Below are 19,552 nucleotides of genomic sequence, written 5' to 3' on the forward strand. Positions count from 1 at the left end.
TTCTAAAAATAAATCTAAAAATAACGTTAAACCTCAACAAACCTATTGTAGCAAATAGAATTGCATGTCCTAGTGTTTCCCCAGGGGATGTAAAGCTGTATTGTTAACAATTTCCCTTTTTAGGCTGCAATGTTCACTCTATGGAAAAGACTATAACGTGATAAGAATTGTTTTCAAATTGTGTTGGCAAAGTTACCCACCCACTGTCTAGGACTGTTAATGATGACATGTAGAGCTGGTGACTGCAGGAAACTACAAGGTTTGCCTTGATATGGTGTTAAATGCAACTAATCCCCCCCCCTTTCCTCCCACATCTGGCCCTCCCATTCCACAACAGCCACTCCCTGTGTCCTTGTGCTGCCCCGCCTTTTGTCAAGTTTTAACTGGCAAATTTTAGAAGTCCACACCCCTTCACAACACACTCATGCACATGCTTACAGTAGCAGTTAAGATCAGCAACTCAGATGAGAACTGCAGCTCTACTGGGATCTACTTTGTGGGACAGACTTTCTCCAAATACCTGCTTTTGAAGAGGCTTTGATGAACCACCATGGGAATGAGACTTGTGTTGCAACCATCAACTGCATAGGAGTGTGGGATGATCAACACAGACTGCTCTACTGATTGCAAGATTAATAAGGAGTGGCTGCTGTGGTAGTTTCTCAACATTTGGAGCGTCAAGGGACCGACTGGTGGGAAGCTGATGTGGAGTTGCTAGTCTTTTACAGGTTTCATCTTTGTTTCTCTTTCTCCAGCCCTATAAGTACAAGCTAGGCTATTTCATATATTCCTCCTCAAGCATTCCTAATCTTACTTACAACCTCTTTTATAATTCCTAAAGTGTATATCTTATTTCCTTCTCTTTCCCACAACTTCTGTACACCTCTGTATCCCCACAAGCTGTATTCACTGTCATCGCTCTTTTCCACTACCAGCAACAATGGACCTGACTTTGTGGCAGTACCAGTTCAGGTTCATCATGCTGGGGGACTCCACAGTGGGCAAGTCCTCCTTGCTGAAGCGCTACACCGAAGACTTGTTCCTGGAGTCCATCAACCAGACAGTGGGTGTAGACTTCTATGTTCACTTCCTGGAGGTGGAGCCGGGGGTCCGTGTCAAGTTGCAGTTCTGGGACACAGCTGGACAGGAGAGGTTCAGGTGAGGATGCGCCAGGCCTTGTAGCGCTATGTCTCTTTGTATAAGACTGTATGAATGTTCAAAAAATGACTCGTGTTCATGCAAATATACTATCCAAATAAACTACCACTGGTTATCCATTGACACTGGAGCTGTTCATCAGTGTTTGCATTAAGCTATGACTGTGTATCCAGCCTGTCGCCCTCACAAGATCAGTGTGCAATGTGTACACAGATGCAGTAATGCAGTGGAAAAGGCATTATTCTTAATGCTCAGCATATTTAATGAAAAAAACAGTAGTAGTAACATGTTTCCTTTTGTCTCTAAATATATCAGTTCTCCAGTTGAAAGAAGCGTAGCAAATTGCAAACTGTGCCTGTTAACCTCCCCTCTGCATGGTATCTGTAGCCTGCTTATCCCATGTGAGTCAGCTAAAAACTAAGCCAAATCCGGTTTGTTTACATAAAGAATTAGTGAAGTAGTAAGTTTTTACCAGCTGGCTGCTGGGAGGACTGTTTAACAAGCCTGTCCTTTGTTTAAATCATTCACTCATGGGAGAACTGCATACCTCTGTCAGTTTCATGATTAGGGGGAGAAAAACACAATGGTTATATATTTTCTCTTACAGAGAAACAGACTCTCTCAATCTGCTTATCTCAAACTCAACTCAAACAGTGCACAGAATCTGCTGATTATTTGCTCAATGGAACAGGAAATAGGTTTTCATGTGTTGAAATTCAAACCTCCTCACTCTTTCTTTGTTTCTCCCACGTGTCTCTCCTCTTCTTTCCGCAGGTCAGTGACCCGTTCTTATTACCGCAACTCCGTCGGAGGCCTGCTGGTGTTTGACATGACCAACCAAGACTCCTTTGACCATATTAAGGAGTGGCACGCTGAAGTGTGCGATCGAGTTCAGCCGCATACAGTTCTGTTTGTTCTGGTGGGCCAAAAGAGTGACCAAGATGCTGAGGGGGAGAGGGTGGTGAGTCGGGAAGAGGCTGAGAAACTGGCCAGGGAGCTAGGGGTGCCCTATGTGGAGGCCTCTGCTAGGACAGGTGAGGGCGTGAGGGACGCCTTTGAGCTACTGACTCGGTGGGTCTACCAGGGTCTGTTGAGTGGAGAGGTAGAGCTGCAGGAGGGCTGGGATGGAGTGAAGTGCGCAGCACCATATGCACTGCAGTTACAGAGAGCCAACCTGGCACAGCCCAGCACAGCCTCAAAGAACAACAAGAAGTGTTGTGCATAAAACTGTGGACTGGTGGCGGTCAACCACTTGCGCTCATGTTACCGTAGAACCTGAACCGGCCCCCCAGGAAGTTGGATTTGTAGTGGATGTTTACTGTAATAACGTGACCATCATGAAACCCACTGATTTGAAATGCCTTTTTTTGCACCTACTGTATTTTGTGAAGAGACAATCTTAAGCATTTAGTAATGTCAGAGACTGATGTGGGGAAAAAACAGCAGCTGAGGTTTTTAACAGAACCAAAACACAATTACTCTTAGTTGCTACGATTTAATTGCCTAGTGACGATCATGTGTAAAAAGCTCAATCAATTTAGGAATTGTTTTTTTGTTTTGTTTTTGTTTACACCTGTATTCAATACTAAAATAGTCACAATGACTAGATTAAAGTAGGTAGACATGTAGTTATTTCTAAAAAATAACATTAAACCTCAACAAACCTATTGTAGAAAATTGCATGTCCTAGTGTTTCCCCAGGGGATGTAAAGCTGTATTGTTAACAACTTCCCTTTTTAGGCTGCAATGTTCACTCTATGGAAAAGACTATAACGTGATAAGAATCGTTTTCAAATTGTGTTGGCAAAGTTACTGTCTATGACTGTTAATGATGACATGTAGAGCTGGTGACTGCAGGAAACTACAAGGTTTGCCTTGATTATGGTATTAAATGCAACTAATCCCCCCCCCTCCCTCCTCCTTTCCCTCCCACATCTGGCCCTCCCATGAGAAAACATTTTGTGACTTTGTTGACATTCCTGAAATGGATTGAGTTTTAAATTTAGAAAGAGATTTGTTTAACTGATATTTTTAGTCCAGACTGAAAAACCTTTTTAAACCTAAAAACTATCGGATGGATTGCCATGATATTTAGCACAGACATCCATGGTCCCCAGAGGATAATTTCCTTCCAACTTTGGTGATCCCCTGCCTTTCCATTTAGCACCACCAGCTGGTTATTTTTGTTTTTTAGGGAAATGTCTTCACAACTATATGTTCAACGTCCCTTTAATCTAGCGCCATCATCAGGTTTAAAATTATAATTTGCTCAATACTTTTTGTATGTGGTTATTGAAAACTAATGACATGGCCATCTGACACAGGCTAAACTAAGATGGTGAACATGGTCATTTTAACAATACATTTAATTTGATGGTGCCTTTCAGGGACATCCAAGGCCACCTTACAGTAGTTAAAAACATGCTCATACAAATATAACCGCGAGACATGGCAAGGACATACAAAAAACACAACGGAACAAGAGCCATATATGACACCAATATGAATGTTAGTATGGTCACTATGAGCACGTAGCCCAAAGTGTGCCTTTGTCACAAAGCTGCTAGTGTAGCTGTAAGCTTGTTAAATTGCTAAATCTATAGCTTTTTCTATTTATAGGACTCTTAAAACGTGACACAGAAGTCCATGCTCCGTTAGGTAAGATACAGCTGATTAAACTAACATGGACTGATGAGGCCATTGCTTACCTCAGTTCAGAAGGGCAGGAGTTGTAATGACCTATTGAGCCAAAGCCATTGGTGCAGGATGAGGCTGCATGGTTGGGGTACAATCACAGCTTCTCTATTGATTTTTGGACCTCAAGACCTGTACAGTGAGAAAATTGTCGCCAACCACTGGATCCTGATGCCTCAAGGGGCCTATGATATAACTGAGCGGTCGCAAGTTGATCAAGATAGATTTGTACTTTGGTTACAATGCTATAATAATTTTTTTTTCTCTTTTTGCTTGGGAAATACTTGGCATTATCATCTCTCAGACATGCTTTTCTTCAAAACCTGCACATAAATCTGCAATTTCTGTCTGTGTTGCTCGTTCTGTCAATGATTGGCAGCAATCGGGTGCCCCGGTGGAGATTAGAAACATCCCCTTATGACTGTGAATGCATGCTTTGGTCCTGAATAGTTGGCTGGGAAAGGCTTTTTTGCATCACCAGTAATTGCACAGCAGCATGCTTAAAGTGAGTGATTGTTTTTTTGTTGTTTTTGAAATGAATTAAATTAAACAACTCTAGGGAGCCCCTTTTGGATATTGTTCTTTTGAAATATTGTGAGGTTTCCATGGCAATTACTGTCCATCTGGCTGATGAACAGCCTCCTGGGTTTCTGCAACCAAAATGCAGACAATTGATTTAGCTTCTAAAAAACACCCAGATTAAAGATGATCACTGATGAGCTAAAATGTCTGTATACAGGTTATTGTCCATTGGTTCACTGCAGATATTGAGCAAGTGAACTGATGTTACATTGGCTACAAGGTAAAAGCCTGTTCCTTAACTCAAATATAACCCTTTCCCGTGTATGTGTATTTTCTAAATTCAGTCTGGCAAAAGATGCCATACTCACTTTTTTTTTTTTTTTTTTTTAATACAACAGATCAGTCATTTATTCATTATTTAATCTGACATTGTGAAATGTCAACATCTAAGCACCACTTCTATTCATATTTTGATAAAATTTGCTGAAAGACAAAAGTAAAAAATTTAATTTTACAAGGACTGTTGAAATAAATGTTAATGTAATAAAACCTACAATCAGTAACAATAAAAAACATCAAATATCTAACTGAGGCAAATTTGTAGCCACCATTTGTAGTAGGAATTTGGTATTCTAGACCCTCTTAAAAAAAAAAAAAAAACACTAATCAACAGTATTGTGTGAGTAGAGTGGGTGAACAGGGGAGCTATAATCCACTACATACTCAACAGCTATGATTAACCATTATATGCAAGATAACACCAAACATTTTTAACATTCAGATCAAAATGCTCCAGAGTATCAAAAGGCAATCCTGATGCAGCAGTGGTCATCGAAAAGAAGTATTCCAGTAAATGTTTATTGACAAAAATGCAATGAATAGAGTTCTGCCAGGCTTAGCTTAATGGCAACAAAACAAAATCATGAGACAAGAATTACATTGTGTGATGGTGCTGGCAAAACACTCAAACGTTAGGGAGACATAACAATGAAACTATCTAATGGAAAAAGAATCCCACCCAAACCATCTCTTTCTTCCTTATTAGTCAAAACAATCTCAACTGAAAAAGAAAAGACATTACACGGAGTGGGTACAACACATTAGTGTACAGTCTTGCTACTTTTTGGTTGTCTTGCGGATCAGCGCCATTCTCTGAAATGAAAACAAATTAAACCTGTTAGGCCCACTGTACATGTTCCATTGCAATATAAAACTAAATATTGACAAATACAAGATTAGTCAACATTTGTCTTGTTTGTCTACATGTTGTACAATTACAATGAACATTCTAATATGCCCAACACAAACAAAGCCTTCTATTGCTCACCTGTTTGTGAGCCTCTGTGGTGCAAGCCTTCTTGAACGGCCGGATCTCATCTGAGCCATAACCAGGAATCCACATGTTCCACTGGCGCTCTGAGGAAAGCAATGCACAATGTCAGCAGGACTCAGGCTGTAATGCAGTACTCCTTTAAATTATAACAAGTAAATGTGCTATCAGGGCCATAACTTCATTGCAAGTAACTCAGTCTATCAGCATAGTGTCATACTCGCAAGATGTAACTTCCATCTCATTTTCAAAAATTGTTAATGTTATCAGGGCTATAAATCAAATAATTCCAACTTCGGCAACTGCCTTGATTATCCTTACACTGTGACATTCTTTGTGTACTTTAAACTGAACAAAGCACAGTTGCCAATTTTCCTACCAGTGGTTCGGTTGCCATGTTACCCCAAAACTGTCTATGAAGCTCTTGCATTTTCTGACTGAATGTTTGCAGTCACTCAAGGAGATGATCCCAAATTACTTTCACTCAGGGGTAAAACACATTTTTTGGCATAACATTTTCAAAAGATCTTTTTTTGTATTTTCTCTACAGCTTCCCATTAAGATGCCATTTGTCATTTTTTTGTAAAATTCCAAAACATTAAATCTGCTCCCTTTAATTATCACAGATGTAAGTAACTTTCATATAACATGACTGTCATTATGTTTCAAAATAATAAGATAACACCTTGGGTTAAGATATGAATGATTCACACATAAAATTGACATAATGTCCCAACCCCCCCCCAGTAATTACAGGCCGTCCATCATATAGTATATTCCTGAGAATTTTTTTTTTGTGACCCACAGAAACAACCTCTACCCACCCAAGTGGAAATATTCAGCGTTATAACCTGTAAACTTACCAAGATGTAATTGAACATCCTTCACCTCCAAGGTGTTGGATTTACGATGGCGAGCCAGTTGACAGGCCGCTGTCACTACACTCTCTATGAAGTCATCTGCAATTTGTAGCAGCATCTGAGAAGAGACAGGCATTTTGAAGACCATCAATCGTGCTCGGTAAAGGAAAGCAACGTTCCACAGCGGCTGGACCAATCCCTTATATTTCAGCTCACACCATTTTTCATGCAGCCAGGCTTTAAATAGAATAAGATTTCCAAATGATGGATGTGGCAGTAGGTTAGAGAAGCTGGAGAGCAACAACAACCTGCGAGATGCAAGTGGTATAATTTCACACCAAAAAGTCCACTGCTGCTTAGGTTTACACTTATAGAAAAATGTGAGAACAGAGTTAATTTAAAATGGCAATTAAAACCACTGACAGACCTCCTCGACATCCTCATCCAGCTGCTCATTCGGATCGATCTCTCTCACCAAATCCTGCAGCTTCTTCTTACTGAGCACCTGGAGAGAAAGCAGATGTATCCATTCACTCAGTTACAAAAAGAGTACAGGTGTGCCCATGTTGTGTCCTCTCTATTAGTAGTCTAATAATAAAAATAACCTTTCATACAAAAAAAATGCAGCACAATGTGCTTTACAAATGCAAAATAATCTGAATCTAAATGCAAAAATGACAAGGCACCCATGAGGGTTTTTTTTAAATCAAGACCCACAAAATAGGTTATGGGGCTGAAACATAATACGGACCATGTGTAAAAATAAAATCTTTATGCCAAATATAATACAGTTCCAAACAACAACATTAATCTGTCACTCTAATTGTTTGCAGGGGGAATGAATAAGGCAGATTTCACAGTGGGACTGTCTCACACTTTAGGTAGCTCTTGCATTGAGGAGAATTAGTACTTATTACCAAGTAATTAATTGTGAATGTCATAAAGACTGTAATTAGCATTTTTGTCTGGTAGGAAACTGCACAACCTGGGCTACGGTATCAAACTTTTACAAAATATCAACATGCACATTACGCATATGTAACTGTTCAAGTAATTCCTTTTTAACTGCACAACTTTAAAGCCCGTATTTGCAAGGTAGTTATATATATATATATATATATATATATATATATATATAGTTATCCAGACAGCAAGTCATTGGGACTCTATACAGATGCTGCGCAGCAACCTAGCCCAAAAGCATCATCTTTGGGTTTAGTGAATTAAGGAAAACAATGGACAGACCTGAGATCCCTCTGGACTACTTCTGCCAGCAGGGCCAGGGGTCCCAACCTTCACTGCTGTTGCGGTGCTGTTAGCCATGCTGGTAGCCACAGGAAGAGTGGAAGGACTCTGGAGTTTCACAAGAGGCAAAACTGTCTGTGCAGGTATGTGTAAGAGTCCTGAGTGACAGTCCAAGATTGGCACAGATGTGACAGATTCTCGTTCACAGGGACCACCTCCGTATATCTGGGGGAAATAGTAAGGATGTAACATTACACAAGTCAGCGTCACAGAAGCAATGGGTGGATAAACATGCTTAACACTGCTTAAAGAATCCGTACGAAAAAGCCATTTATAATTATTAGCCTTGCGGGTTTTTTTTTCTCCAGTTCTAGTAAAGACGATCTGCTCTATTTGTTTGTTACTCTATTTATTTTATTATATTGTGGTGTATATTTCATTTTCCGTTGTTGCCTCCCGATTTTATTAAACAGTTTTAATATTTTCCCTCATGTAAAGCACTTTGTAACTTTGAACGGAAGTATATAGTTAACTATCATTATCACAATTAACGTTAGCTAACGTTACAAGACACAGCAACTAAACCGTTCAACAACGCTGTAGGATCTAACGTTAACGTTACTCAAGAGTTAGCAAAATAACACAACATTCGGTAAATAATGAAACCACACTATTAACCGACTGTGCAGCTTCGACAAATAAAGTAAACAAGTAAAATACCGTTGCTAACATAACATTATGTGCTAAAAACAATAGCAGCTACCAAGCTTTGAATTTAGCCTGACAGGCTAACATTAGCTGCTAATCTAGCGGTGGGGTTTTATGCACGGTACATCCCAAAATTACGCGTTCAATTGACAACTTACCCAATAAAACAAACACTATCTGTCCATGTTTCGGCGTCGTTGCGACGACAATGAGTAAGTTTGATGCAGAAAGACTCCCTCAAATTATAGAAAAATTAGCGAGGTTATCTTTCACTACTTCCGCTTTGTTTATGTCTATTTCCTGTGGACACACATCGCCTCTACTCTGCCACCGGCTGGATATTGTGTGGAACTACATCCGGATTCAACAAATTGGCAATGTTAATATTAGAATATTGTGAATTCAATACACAGAGGCCTATTCTAGTAATAATAATAATAATAATTAATAATAATAATAATAATAATAATGAAAAAATATAAACAAATAGTTAAAAGATAATAGCTATAAAGCATGTTAATAAAGCCAAGATCAAAAATAAAATGTTTTTCTGGTAACTAATCACAACGCAACCAAAAGTTTAAAGGTCCCATGACATGGTGCTCTTTGGATACTTTTATATAGACCTTAGTGGTCCCCTAATACTGTATCTGAAGTCTCTTTTATATAGACCTTAGTGGTCCCCTAATACTGTATCTGAAGTTTCTTTCCCGAAATTCAGCCTTGGTGCAGAATTACTAGAGCCAGTCCCACAATGAGCTTTCCTTAGTATGTGCCATTTCTGTGTCTGTAGCTATTGAGGAGGAGAGGGAGGAGGAGGGGGGGGGGGTGGTCTTGACCAACTATCACTTTGCTCGTTTGAAAGCCAGATGTCTCTCTCAGCTAGTTTAATATTTTTTTGAAAGTACAATACATCCAAACCACCTTGCAACTGGAACGATTTAAAAGTTTATTCTTCCAAATAAAATCATAGGAAGTTGTTAAAATCATTAGCAGTGATGGTCATTTACATACTTAAAGTTAAGGCTACATAAATAGATAATAGGCCTACAGTAAAGACAGAGGGGGAGAGACCCTCAATAGCCTAAATGGTTACATACAGCTACATTTTTTATTGTAAAATTGTAGAAAAAGATTTCCTCTATTTTTTAATGATTTTTGAAACATTATTTATTAGGATTCTAATTTTAACAAATATGCAGCAATACACATGCCTTCATCTAGCCCTAACTGAAAGTAGAAACAGTAACATGTCACTCAGTTAGCCTAAAGATGACTCTGTAAGCACTTTAAGTCTGCGTGCAGCAAACGATCTCTGACACTTTTTGAGAGACTGAATCTCTTTCGATTCCGCGTCCTGTGCAGTTCCAGTTAACAGCTAATCAATCAAAGGTCAGAACAAATGAAGCGTAAAATGTTTGCTTGTTCTGCATAACATATCACAACGGGGAATTGCGAAGCTCTGCGGTAATAGCCTATATGTCAAGACTTCTTTCAACTCCTGTTGAATTTCATCAGAAAAAAACCCTCAATAACAAACTCAGACTTGTTAACCTGATAGGCCCGAATCACCTCAGCGACTAATGACGCACTGGGAGTGAATTTGATTATAGGAGCAGCAGCAGCTCCTTCATTTGCAGTTCACATAAACAATATTTCAGGCGTGAATTCTCCTCAGAAGGGAGTCATAAGAGACAGAGACATTATAATAAGGCTTACTGAGCAATTTATTTTTGGCAATATAATGATTTGGATGGTTAGTTTTTGTTGTGCTTTCAGAATATAAGACTACTGAGCCTATATACTTCCTGAAAACACAAGCCACACCTACACCTAGTTATAAATACTGAGTACTGATACTTTCATTTCAGATTAGACGCTACAAAGGAAAGTGCGCAACATTTTTCCTAATACTGAAAAGGTCTTTTTCACAGTCATGAAAGTCCTTCTACTTGCTGCAGTGGTCGCCTTGATTCATGGCAGTTATGGTAAATATATTATATTATGTCATGTACTGTTATACAATCTCCTCAAATCGTTTAATGATATTGCTGCTCTAATGTTATATTGTTGTATGTATTGTATGTTTAATCTTCAAGTGTGGTTCTGTTTTTTTCTCTCTCAAAAATAGGCTATATTTATACAGTTGTTGTTGGGTGTTTGTGTATGTGTATGTGTGTGTGTGTAAGTGTGCGTGTGTTTGCGCGCGCGCGCGAGCGTGTGTCCCAGCCTGTTTGTCTGCCTGCCTGTCTGTTTTTTAGTGCGTATGTCCTCTAGAGAAAACACTTTATTTTCTCTTCTGTCACACTGATGGGTTTTCCCCTGGTGGTTACAAGGCTCAAACTCAAACAGGAAATGTTTGTGGAATTACCAAGGGACTGACGAGAAGTACAATTAAATATGTTGTGTGTTTAGACATATTGTTTACAGAGACCTGTTTAAAAAAAAATCTCTACTGTGAAAAACTAATGTAAACTGTTTTGTAGTGCAAGACTTATTTCCTGAGGTGAAAAGAAAAAGTAATAGCCTCTGTTGTCACATGACTCAGTAAAGTGGAAGAACCTGTTGCTGGTCATGTGGCCATGGTGACTTTAAAAGTATTGGCAGTTTTCCCACAGGAGCCTGAAACAAATGTCAGGAAAAGGGAGCTGTTGTTTTCACAGCGTTGCCCAGAACAGCAGCTAGATCCCTAGCGAGCCCCCTGTCTATTCATGTTATGATCAATAACCTGCATGTGTGATCTCTGTCCACATGCAGCCACTTTGCTCATTAAAGGGCCAACCCAGCCGGTTCTGGAGGGAGACCAATTCACACTGGAGTGTCTGTACTCAGACTCTGAACTCAACATCAGCCAGGTCCATTTCGAGGTCTTCTCCAAGGTAAGCCAAATAGGTCGGTGGGTTTGAGAGGAAATGGAGGAAAGAAGTAGTTCATTTTAAAAGTTCAAGACCATCCTCTCACTATTATTTGGGCTTGCTTACAACACTGCAGTGTTGGTAAGAATCGACCATTCGAAAGATTGATCATTTCATTATGATGTTTTTTTTCCATACGGGCTGATACTGTACATAACAACAGAACGCTCACTGAACTTATTTGCAGTGGTTGTCCCTATATGGACATTCAACTGCTCTATGTAAATATCACATCATCCAGCAGCTGGCTGCTGTGTGGTTCAACACAGTTGAGAATTGTACAAAGACCATAACATAGGAAATGTATCCATCTGATAACTCCTCAAAGTAGGCCTTATGTCGTGTGATTATTCAAAATAAATCTGTCACTGTATGTTTTCAGTAGTGCAAATTTGTGAAAAAAAAAAAAAAAATCTTAATAAAGTTTATTAAAACTCTTTCTTTCTTTCCCTTCACCAGCACATGCAGAGCTGGCGTACAGTTTGGGAGCGATCTTGGTGCTACTATTCGATGGAAATTGAGCGGACAGCAGAAAGTCTCCTGCTGTCTATCCCCCGTGCAGGAAGTTTCTATGAGGGGCCCTACCGCTGTGTGTCCGACAACGAAAATGTGACTGCACCAGACAACTCCTCCCAGCCGCTGGCCGTCAAAGTGTATTGTGAGTGCCTGGTTGATAATACGTGGAAGCTGTCTGCTGAAACTCTGTGGAACAATGACTCTGTGACACTGTATTTGCTTTTTCTGTGTCCTGTAAAGGTCATAGAGATTTCTGCAGGAATCTGACAATAAGCTAGGTAAAAATGTGACTTTCAAATCAGATACACAACTTCTGTGTTTTACTTTCCAATAAGGAAATACGTGGCATTGCTGAGAATACTGACGTTATACTGACAAAGAAGGAAGTATAAAAAACACCATTGGTTAACCGTGTACGCAAGAAGACGGGACACAGAGACTCTGAAATCTTGCAATTTCCGTCTTATTTCTAACCAGCATGAGGTAAAGACAATTTTTCAGATATGGACTGAGCTTTCCTCACAGTGAGGGATAGAAAAACACATTAATAGTTAATAAGACAAGACATATCTATGAAATGCAGCTGCAGAGCGTGTACAACAAAACAACTGCAAAAAGTACAGATCCAGTGAAAGCCTTGGGTTGCTATGATAGATTGACTACAGTTGTTTCATTTATTTTTCACTCCAAGCAAACAAACTCCGGCTCAGGTTTGAAGCTATCAGTGTAGGACGCACAGTTACATGAAACGGCATCCATGGCGTAGCTATAGTCCGATTATCAGTGTCCTCTATCTTCTCAGTGGCCATCAAATCGACCGTAATGCTGTTTGATAGGCTCCTCAGCCTCATGGGGGGAATCAATAAGAGGCAAAGATTAGAAAGGGCTAAAAGGACTGAAGGAGACGGGGGAGGAGAGAGAAGCCAAGAGCTGGATGGACATGGGCCATCTATTGAGATGGAAGATGGGTCATTATTCACAACACTGCCCCTCTAAAGACTTTGATAAGATGAAGCCTATTATCATTAATATTGATTGCTTGGTACCACTGGGAGGTATTCATACTTGAGCCTATATATAAATATATATATACTCAAAAGATCTGAGTGTTTAGCAGCTGCTAACACCGCAAACACGTGTTCAGTCACGTCCCAAACTCTTGCTTCATTAATGCTCGATCATTCTTCCTTGTTCCCCCTGGGTTGTAGATATGGGGGAGCTGTCACTGTCCAGGGAAGGCTACACCAGCTACCTGGGTGTCCCACAGGAGCTGAAGGTGCGACTCGGGGATGACGTGGTGGTGAAGTGCTCCGCCAGCTCATCAGAGGAGCCGAACTACTACTGGAATAAAGACGTGAGAAAGCCTTTAGAATTGTGCATAGTGGCAGTGTCCTCATTATGCTTTTGGAAACTTGTCATTCTCTCTCCGGCTCCCTCCATCCACTTTCGATGTGACCTCTTTATTTCTCTCCTGTCTTGTTCCAGTCTCTCTAGGTCGCTCTTTCTCTCTGGGCTTTGCTCAAAGCATTCTTTTAATTTTCTTCCTTCTCGAACACTGTCAAGGGTTTCTCAAGCCACTTGTTTCCCTTCGGCTGTCGTATTTCCATCCCCTCCTCTGAAGAAGTGCTCTGTATTTAAGTGACCGGTTGGCTTAGACCCACCGCTCGCTGGGGATTGCAGCTTGCCCACTTATAGAGGATTAATAGTTTAATGAGGTCTAGACAAGAGCCAGTCAACCTGAAAACAATTATGTGGATAGATTTCTAATGATTGTTTTTGTGTTTGGTTAACCAGTATTGAATTATTCAACTGAGCTCTTCACTGAGCTAAGAAACTCTCGCCCGAGGGAAATTAAGACGTCTGCGTGTAAAATGCTAAAGTGACAATAGGCATGTAGAACAAGAAGAAGTTGATGAGCTGAGATACACTGTGCCCTTGTGGTGAGAAAGTGGTATTACACTTTGAAGGTGTCATCAAAATCAGCACTACTGCCACCAGCAAGTCCCAGGTTGTAATGAAGCCACGCAACCATGAAGATATCTTGGGAACAGGCAGACGTAATTGCCAAGTTCCCCCTTTTGTTATTCTTTTTGATAAGTCGGCTCAGGGTTAATATGCTTGTTAAAGGGTCACTGCTAATCCGGGTTTTAAATGGGTTTACAAGTCCAAATCCAATTCAGTAGACATTTTATACTGCTAATACTGTTTGTCTTCCACATGATCGTATGTAGTGCTTTAGGTTTTTTTGCCATTTTTTTGTTGAATATACAGCACTATCACTTTGATGAATAATAATAATTATTATTATTATTGTCAGCATGACTGACAGGTCCGTCACTGTGTGGAGTTGGAAATCATTAAGGGCACCAGCACTCATGATTCACCTGTCGATCTATTCCTGCTCAATTTACATAAATCACAAGACCTTTGGAAAAGAAGAATGAAACAAGGAAACGATGATGGAATGTGTGTGTGTGTGTGTGTGTGTGTGTGTGTGTGTGTGTGTGTGTGTGTGTGTGTGTGTGTGTGTGTGTGTGTGTGTGTGTGTGTGTGTGTGTGTGTGTGTGTGTGTGTGTGTGTGTGTGTGTGTGTGTGTGTGTGTGTGTGTGTGTGTGTGTGTCTGTCTAAGCTTACAGTAAGTATGACAGGAATGGATATGGGGCAGAAAGCAGCATCAAAATGGCCCACTTTGACAGACAGCCGCCGTGGGCATATTGGCCCCCGGTAATGACAGCAGGACAGAGGCAGAAACGGGCCACTGCTTTGGGAGCCACTGGATTTGCATACAAAATGCTGCTTTGGCCAGACCTGGCCTTTATGGGAAATCCTCTTAATTCCAATCCATTCAAATTGAAATGGACTTTCTTGGCAGGAGCTGTAGCTCCCAGGAGCCAAATCATTTGCATGGTGTAATGTCTTTTTTTCTTTTTCTTTACCCACCCCTTCGCGTTTGTTTGTTTTCCAATCCTTGTGTTTGGCCTATTATTTGTTTCCTCCCATGTCGGCTCTATCTCATAATAGCGCTGCTATTTTTGTGTCAACAATTCATCCCGTTCCCCCGCCATCTCATTATGTGTTGTGTTAACAGTCTGTTGTTGCGGCATTATTCTTTGCGGATGATGGTGTTATCTGGGTTATTGACTTGTGTCGATGTATGTTCATTCATTGGGATTATCGCTCAGGTAAATACACTTCATTTGGGACTTTGGGGACTGTTCTCTGAGGGCCGTGCACCAGCAGATATTTCTTTCTTTCTGCTTGTGCCACGCTGCCATTGCCAGTTTCTCTGTTTCTCCCTTTCTTGTTCTATTTTGTTTTCTTTTTGTCTCACCCAAATCAGCCAAAATAACACTTTCTGCCCCTTTTCTTTCTTTCTCTCTTTTACAATCCTCATGTCTGACAGTCTCAGATTCTCTCGCTGTCTCCCTTTTGCCAGCTAGCGTCGTCTATTCTCCATCTTTCTTATGCTCTCAGCACAATTTTAATATGTAGGAGTTTGTCGATTCTGTCAGGGCTGGCAAACAATCCAGCCAATTTTTTTCTTTCTACTTTCACTCTCCTACGCTCTCTTGTATATTCTCCATCTTTCTCTCTCAGGGTGACGACTGGATCCTGCCTTCCTCTACGCTGACGCTGAGGAAGATGAGTGCAATGGATGAAGGACAGTACACTTGCATAGCCACGCATCCCTCTGTGGAGTCACTAAGCAAGAAACGCAGCTTCAGCATCACCGTGTTGTCGGGTAAGAAAAGCCTATAGATCTAACAAGTCCTGTTGTCCTTTATACTGTGTAGAGCCGTCTTTTCCTGCTTCCTCTTTCTAAAGACCTGTTTGGGATTTCTTTGTAACTGTTCAACATCCCCTAAGCAAAAAAAACAAAAAAAAACATTGTGTTCTACTTCTCAATCAGCCGCTTGAATGTGACCAGAAAGATCAGGTGTTTGTGTGCAATCACGTCATCAAGAGCATATGCAGAAGTTCTCATTTGTGAAAGTGTGAAACCTTTAAAGCCCTTCATTTCTAAAGAACTACAGGGTTGAGGTTACATTTATCTGCATTCAAAAATTATAATAAAAAGTAGTAAAAAGACTGTGATGCTGTAATACAGAGAGGTGAAGACATTTATGAAAACACCTCACTTTAAAAAAGGTGACAAAGAAGCCCACATTTAATTACCTTTAAAATGTCAAATGGAAATAGCTAAGATGATATGGGACATTAATAGATTTTAAATAACATACATAAATGGCAATGACAGAACTGCACCAACTTCAAACAATAAGATGATAATTATTAGATAAAAAAGAAGCAATGATTTTATCTTTTGAATTTTTTAATCTTTTGACTGAAATTCCAGGTCAAATATAAATGTACTCTTGAGCACACAGCGTAGAGGCAAGCTTAGAGTTTAGTCATCAGCCGTTAACTGAAATGTACTGATCTTCTGAGATTTTGATGCACCCATGGGATAATGATGGGATGATAACAATTAGTGAAAGTCTGCAGACACTCCTTGATTAGAAGTCTGGCTGTCTGTTAGCTTTTGTAGGTGGATGTCTACAAAGTGACAGTTTTTTCTTTGTCTGAATGACTGACTGACTCATGAAACGTGAAAGTTGTATTCAAGTGGAGAACTAATTTCATTACAACATTCTAGCTAATCCAATTTACGGCACTTCATCTGTCTTCATCATCTTTATCAGTGACCTGTGAGATGACTGCACTGTGTGTTAATGCTCTGCAGTTTTGAAACACCGTCCTCTCACCCTGTAGGATTCAAAAGCCTGGTGATTTCAATCGTTGAAATTATGCAACCTCTAAAAATTCAATTAAACCAATGCCTGTTATTTATTATGGTAGAGTTGTCTTATTACTTCTGCAATTGACTCATTGGTCACTGGGCTCCACAGTGGCTCCAGCATTTTTCTCTGAAGCACATGTAGTAATTAAAAAGGTAATCATTTCGAGATGCTGGAATAATGTTTGCTCATCCTTGAAGGTATGGTGACCAAATGTTGCATGTCACTGCTGTTGCTTTAAAGTTGCACTACAATATAAGTACAAACCTTAAGCAAAGATCCCTCATATCAAGAAATCCTCTTCACATATGGAACAACTGTATATGTGAACAGGCAAAGCATGTCTTTGTTGCTGCCTCAAATCCTCATAACCATAATTCTTCAATCCATGAAATCCGCAAATGTTTTATATAATTTGTAGTCTATGAACATGAAGGGGATAATCATGATTTTAAAATTATAAAAGGCAGACTTCTTGACAACGGGTGCTGTGTAAGGCAGCATGGCCATCTGAACTCTGCACAGACACTCTTTTCTTCCATAAACAAACAAACAGGAGGATGCCTTTAGAGGCTTTGCCTGGAGGAGGGAAGCTCGTAGCTTTGCTGATCTCTGAGTCTGTGTGATGCATGTTTCCCTTCATGTCTGACTGATCTGTCCCACAGAGGATGCCGCCTGGTACGAGTCTAGTAATGGCCGTCTCGTGTTGATGACCTCGGCGGCGGGTGTCTCTCTCTTGGTGTTCATCCTCTCCATGACTGTATTCCTGTGCCGCAGGGCTAAGCAGACCAAGACCAGCAAGGGACCCATGTAAGAAACCACTGTTTGAGTGTTTGTGTCTGCTAATCTTTCATAATAAGCAATCACTTTTCTCTTTACTTGTGATCTTGATCTTTATTATAAATTCAAAATGTGTATGGATAACATGACTCTGAATGGGTAATGTGTGTGCGCCTGTGTGATTGTTTGATTTCTTTACTGTACTTTGTCCACACTCACCTTCCTATTTTCCATAGCTCAGCCCCGGTCTGTCCTGCAGTTTGACTTTATATTACGGATATTGTTATTGCTGCAATATTTCATTCTGTCTAGTGTGTGTGTGTGTGTGTGTGTGTGTGTGTGTGTGTGATATACCTCACACTATGCGTGTGTTATGTATGCCAAGTGATCTTCAGAAAACCTTTCCACACGTGCAGATTTTTTTGTGTTTTTAAAGGTGTTATCCACATTGAATATTAAAGTCCCTCTCAGCAGGTCTGATCTACTTGACCCCACCCTTGATTTCTTCCATGCTCCCTCCTCTCCCAAGTGTCGCCACACCCTTGTGAAAACCCTGAGCTAAAGGCACTAGTTTTAATTCTGCGATAGTATATCACGTATAAAAAAGGCACGTACAGTAAGAACAGTAGCAGAAGTCCCATGTAAACCCACTGCTGACAGCATGTTAATGTGCACCATGACCACATGCAGCTTCGCTCATTAACTTCTTTTCCATATGGGCTTAAAAGAGCCTTTTCAAAGGGCATAATTGCCTGCTTCATACATGATTTCTGTGTCTTTGTGGTGGCGTAGAATATACAGTTGAATCCTTGCAAGTGTGGCTGGGCATGTGCTACCGTGTGTGCATGAGCATGTGTGTATACAAAAGAGAGACAGAGAGCTAAAGAGAGAAAAATGGACTTTCACAGCCAGCCAGGTGTGGCTCCAATCGTTCGGTTCTAGCCTATAATTTCCTCTCTTATACTTTTCTAGTGCCTACTGGGAGGTCGATATACTGATAATAATTCTCCTCTTTCTTTCCTTCTTTTTTTTCTCTCTCCAGTGATGACCGGTCTCAGAAAAAGCCCATCTACAAAGCCAGTGTGGAGTCCCTGCCCTCCACCTGTGCAGACAAACAACCTCTGGTTTGACTGCCCAGGTAGGTGGAAGGATGAAGAGTGGGGAGGAAGATGGAGCGAGAGATGAAGAAGATGGAGTGGGTAGCCAGAAAATGAGTGATAGCATTGACGGGGATACTTAAAGAGGGAGGAGGTGGTATAGGGTTATGGATGGTCACATTGGGGGAGGAGAGAGGGAGGAAAGGAGGGAAGAGGGGCATTTGGAGACTGTAGAGAAGGGAGAGCCAAATCAGAAACAAGCTGGGTGTGAAAAAAACTGAAGGGCAAAAGATTACTTCAGAGACAAAGAGGCTGCTCTGCTTGTGGGTGTAGGCTTCAGTTATGCAAAAAGGTGGGCAATTTTCTCTTCATTTATTCTGCAGTGTGAAAAATGGTGAGGTACATTCTATAAAATGATGGGAGATATGTCAATTGTTCTTTAAGAGCTGTAAAGACTCCACATGCAATTCTCTCTCTTTTACAAACATAATTACTCAGCTGCGTATTATATACATATTATGAATGAGCCATTTAGGCCTTTTGTTGATTTGTTTCCCTTTTCAGCCTTTTTTGCATTTGTGAGAAGGTTGTTATAATCTCTTTATTTCGACAGCTCCTACAGCATGTTGCACTATGTAATTTACTGTACTTTGGATTTCTTTGACATTAAATGGATTTCAGAAAATAATATTTGCTGTCCTCCTGTGTGACATTGATTTTGTTCCATTTTAGAGATACAAAAGAGGTTGGAGAGTATTGACAACATGGTGAAAGCTAGACATGCTTGCTCGCTTGGCCGCACATCTTCTCCACCCAATGCCATCTCAGGCTTGCATCAGCTTGTTTACCAACCTTCCCTTTCAGTCTGTAAGACCTTACTCTGAAGCAATGACCTTTACTGAAAGTGCTGTGCCTGTGCATGCTTGTT

General features: G+C 40.4%; 3 protein-coding genes across 4 annotated transcripts; 2 read left to right on the forward strand and 1 right to left on the reverse strand.

The window, feature by feature from the left end:
• The first annotated feature begins 425 nt into the window (after positions 1 to 425).
• Positions 426 to 3,059, forward strand: rab42b (RAB42, member RAS oncogene family). 2 transcript variants are annotated; one of them, XM_028581145.1, is made up of 3 exons: positions 426 to 728; positions 936 to 1,158; positions 1,933 to 3,059. In XM_028581145.1, exons 2-3 carry the CDS (start codon positions 941 to 943, stop codon positions 2,381 to 2,383), a joined length of 669 nt encoding a protein of 222 aa, XP_028436946.1. In that variant the 5' UTR covers positions 426 to 728; positions 936 to 940; the 3' UTR covers positions 2,384 to 3,059. The 2 variants fall into 2 exon arrangements, with proteins under 2 accessions (XP_028436946.1, XP_028436947.1); XM_028581146.1 differs by having other exon boundaries at positions 426 to 692.
• A 2,143-nt stretch (positions 3,060 to 5,202) lies between these two features.
• Positions 5,203 to 8,850, reverse strand: taf12 (TAF12 RNA polymerase II, TATA box binding protein (TBP)-associated factor). Its single transcript, XM_028580559.1, has 6 exons — positions 8,676 to 8,850; positions 7,810 to 8,034; positions 6,992 to 7,069; positions 6,568 to 6,682; positions 5,702 to 5,790; positions 5,203 to 5,526 (listed from the first exon to the last, which is right to left on the reverse strand). The coding sequence occupies exons 2-6, from the start codon at positions 7,885 to 7,887 to the stop codon at positions 5,491 to 5,493; spliced, it is 396 nt and encodes a 131-aa protein (XP_028436360.1). The 5' UTR covers positions 7,888 to 8,034; positions 8,676 to 8,850; the 3' UTR covers positions 5,203 to 5,490.
• Positions 8,851 to 10,171: 1,321 nt separating this feature from the next.
• On the forward strand, positions 10,172 to 19,314 carry si:ch211-79k12.1 (uncharacterized). The gene is made up of 7 exons (XM_028581409.1): positions 10,172 to 10,505; positions 11,275 to 11,396; positions 11,892 to 12,090; positions 13,157 to 13,302; positions 15,546 to 15,690; positions 17,413 to 17,557; positions 18,570 to 19,314. The coding sequence occupies exons 1-7, from the start codon at positions 10,454 to 10,456 to the stop codon at positions 18,655 to 18,657; spliced, it is 897 nt and encodes a 298-aa protein (XP_028437210.1). The 5' UTR covers positions 10,172 to 10,453; the 3' UTR covers positions 18,658 to 19,314.
• Positions 19,315 to 19,552: the final 238 nt, after the last annotated feature.

This window comes from Perca flavescens, chromosome 6, assembly GCF_004354835.1.
Source record: "Perca flavescens isolate YP-PL-M2 chromosome 6, PFLA_1.0, whole genome shotgun sequence".
Classification (NCBI taxonomy): Eukaryota; Metazoa; Chordata; class Actinopteri; order Perciformes; family Percidae; genus Perca; species Perca flavescens.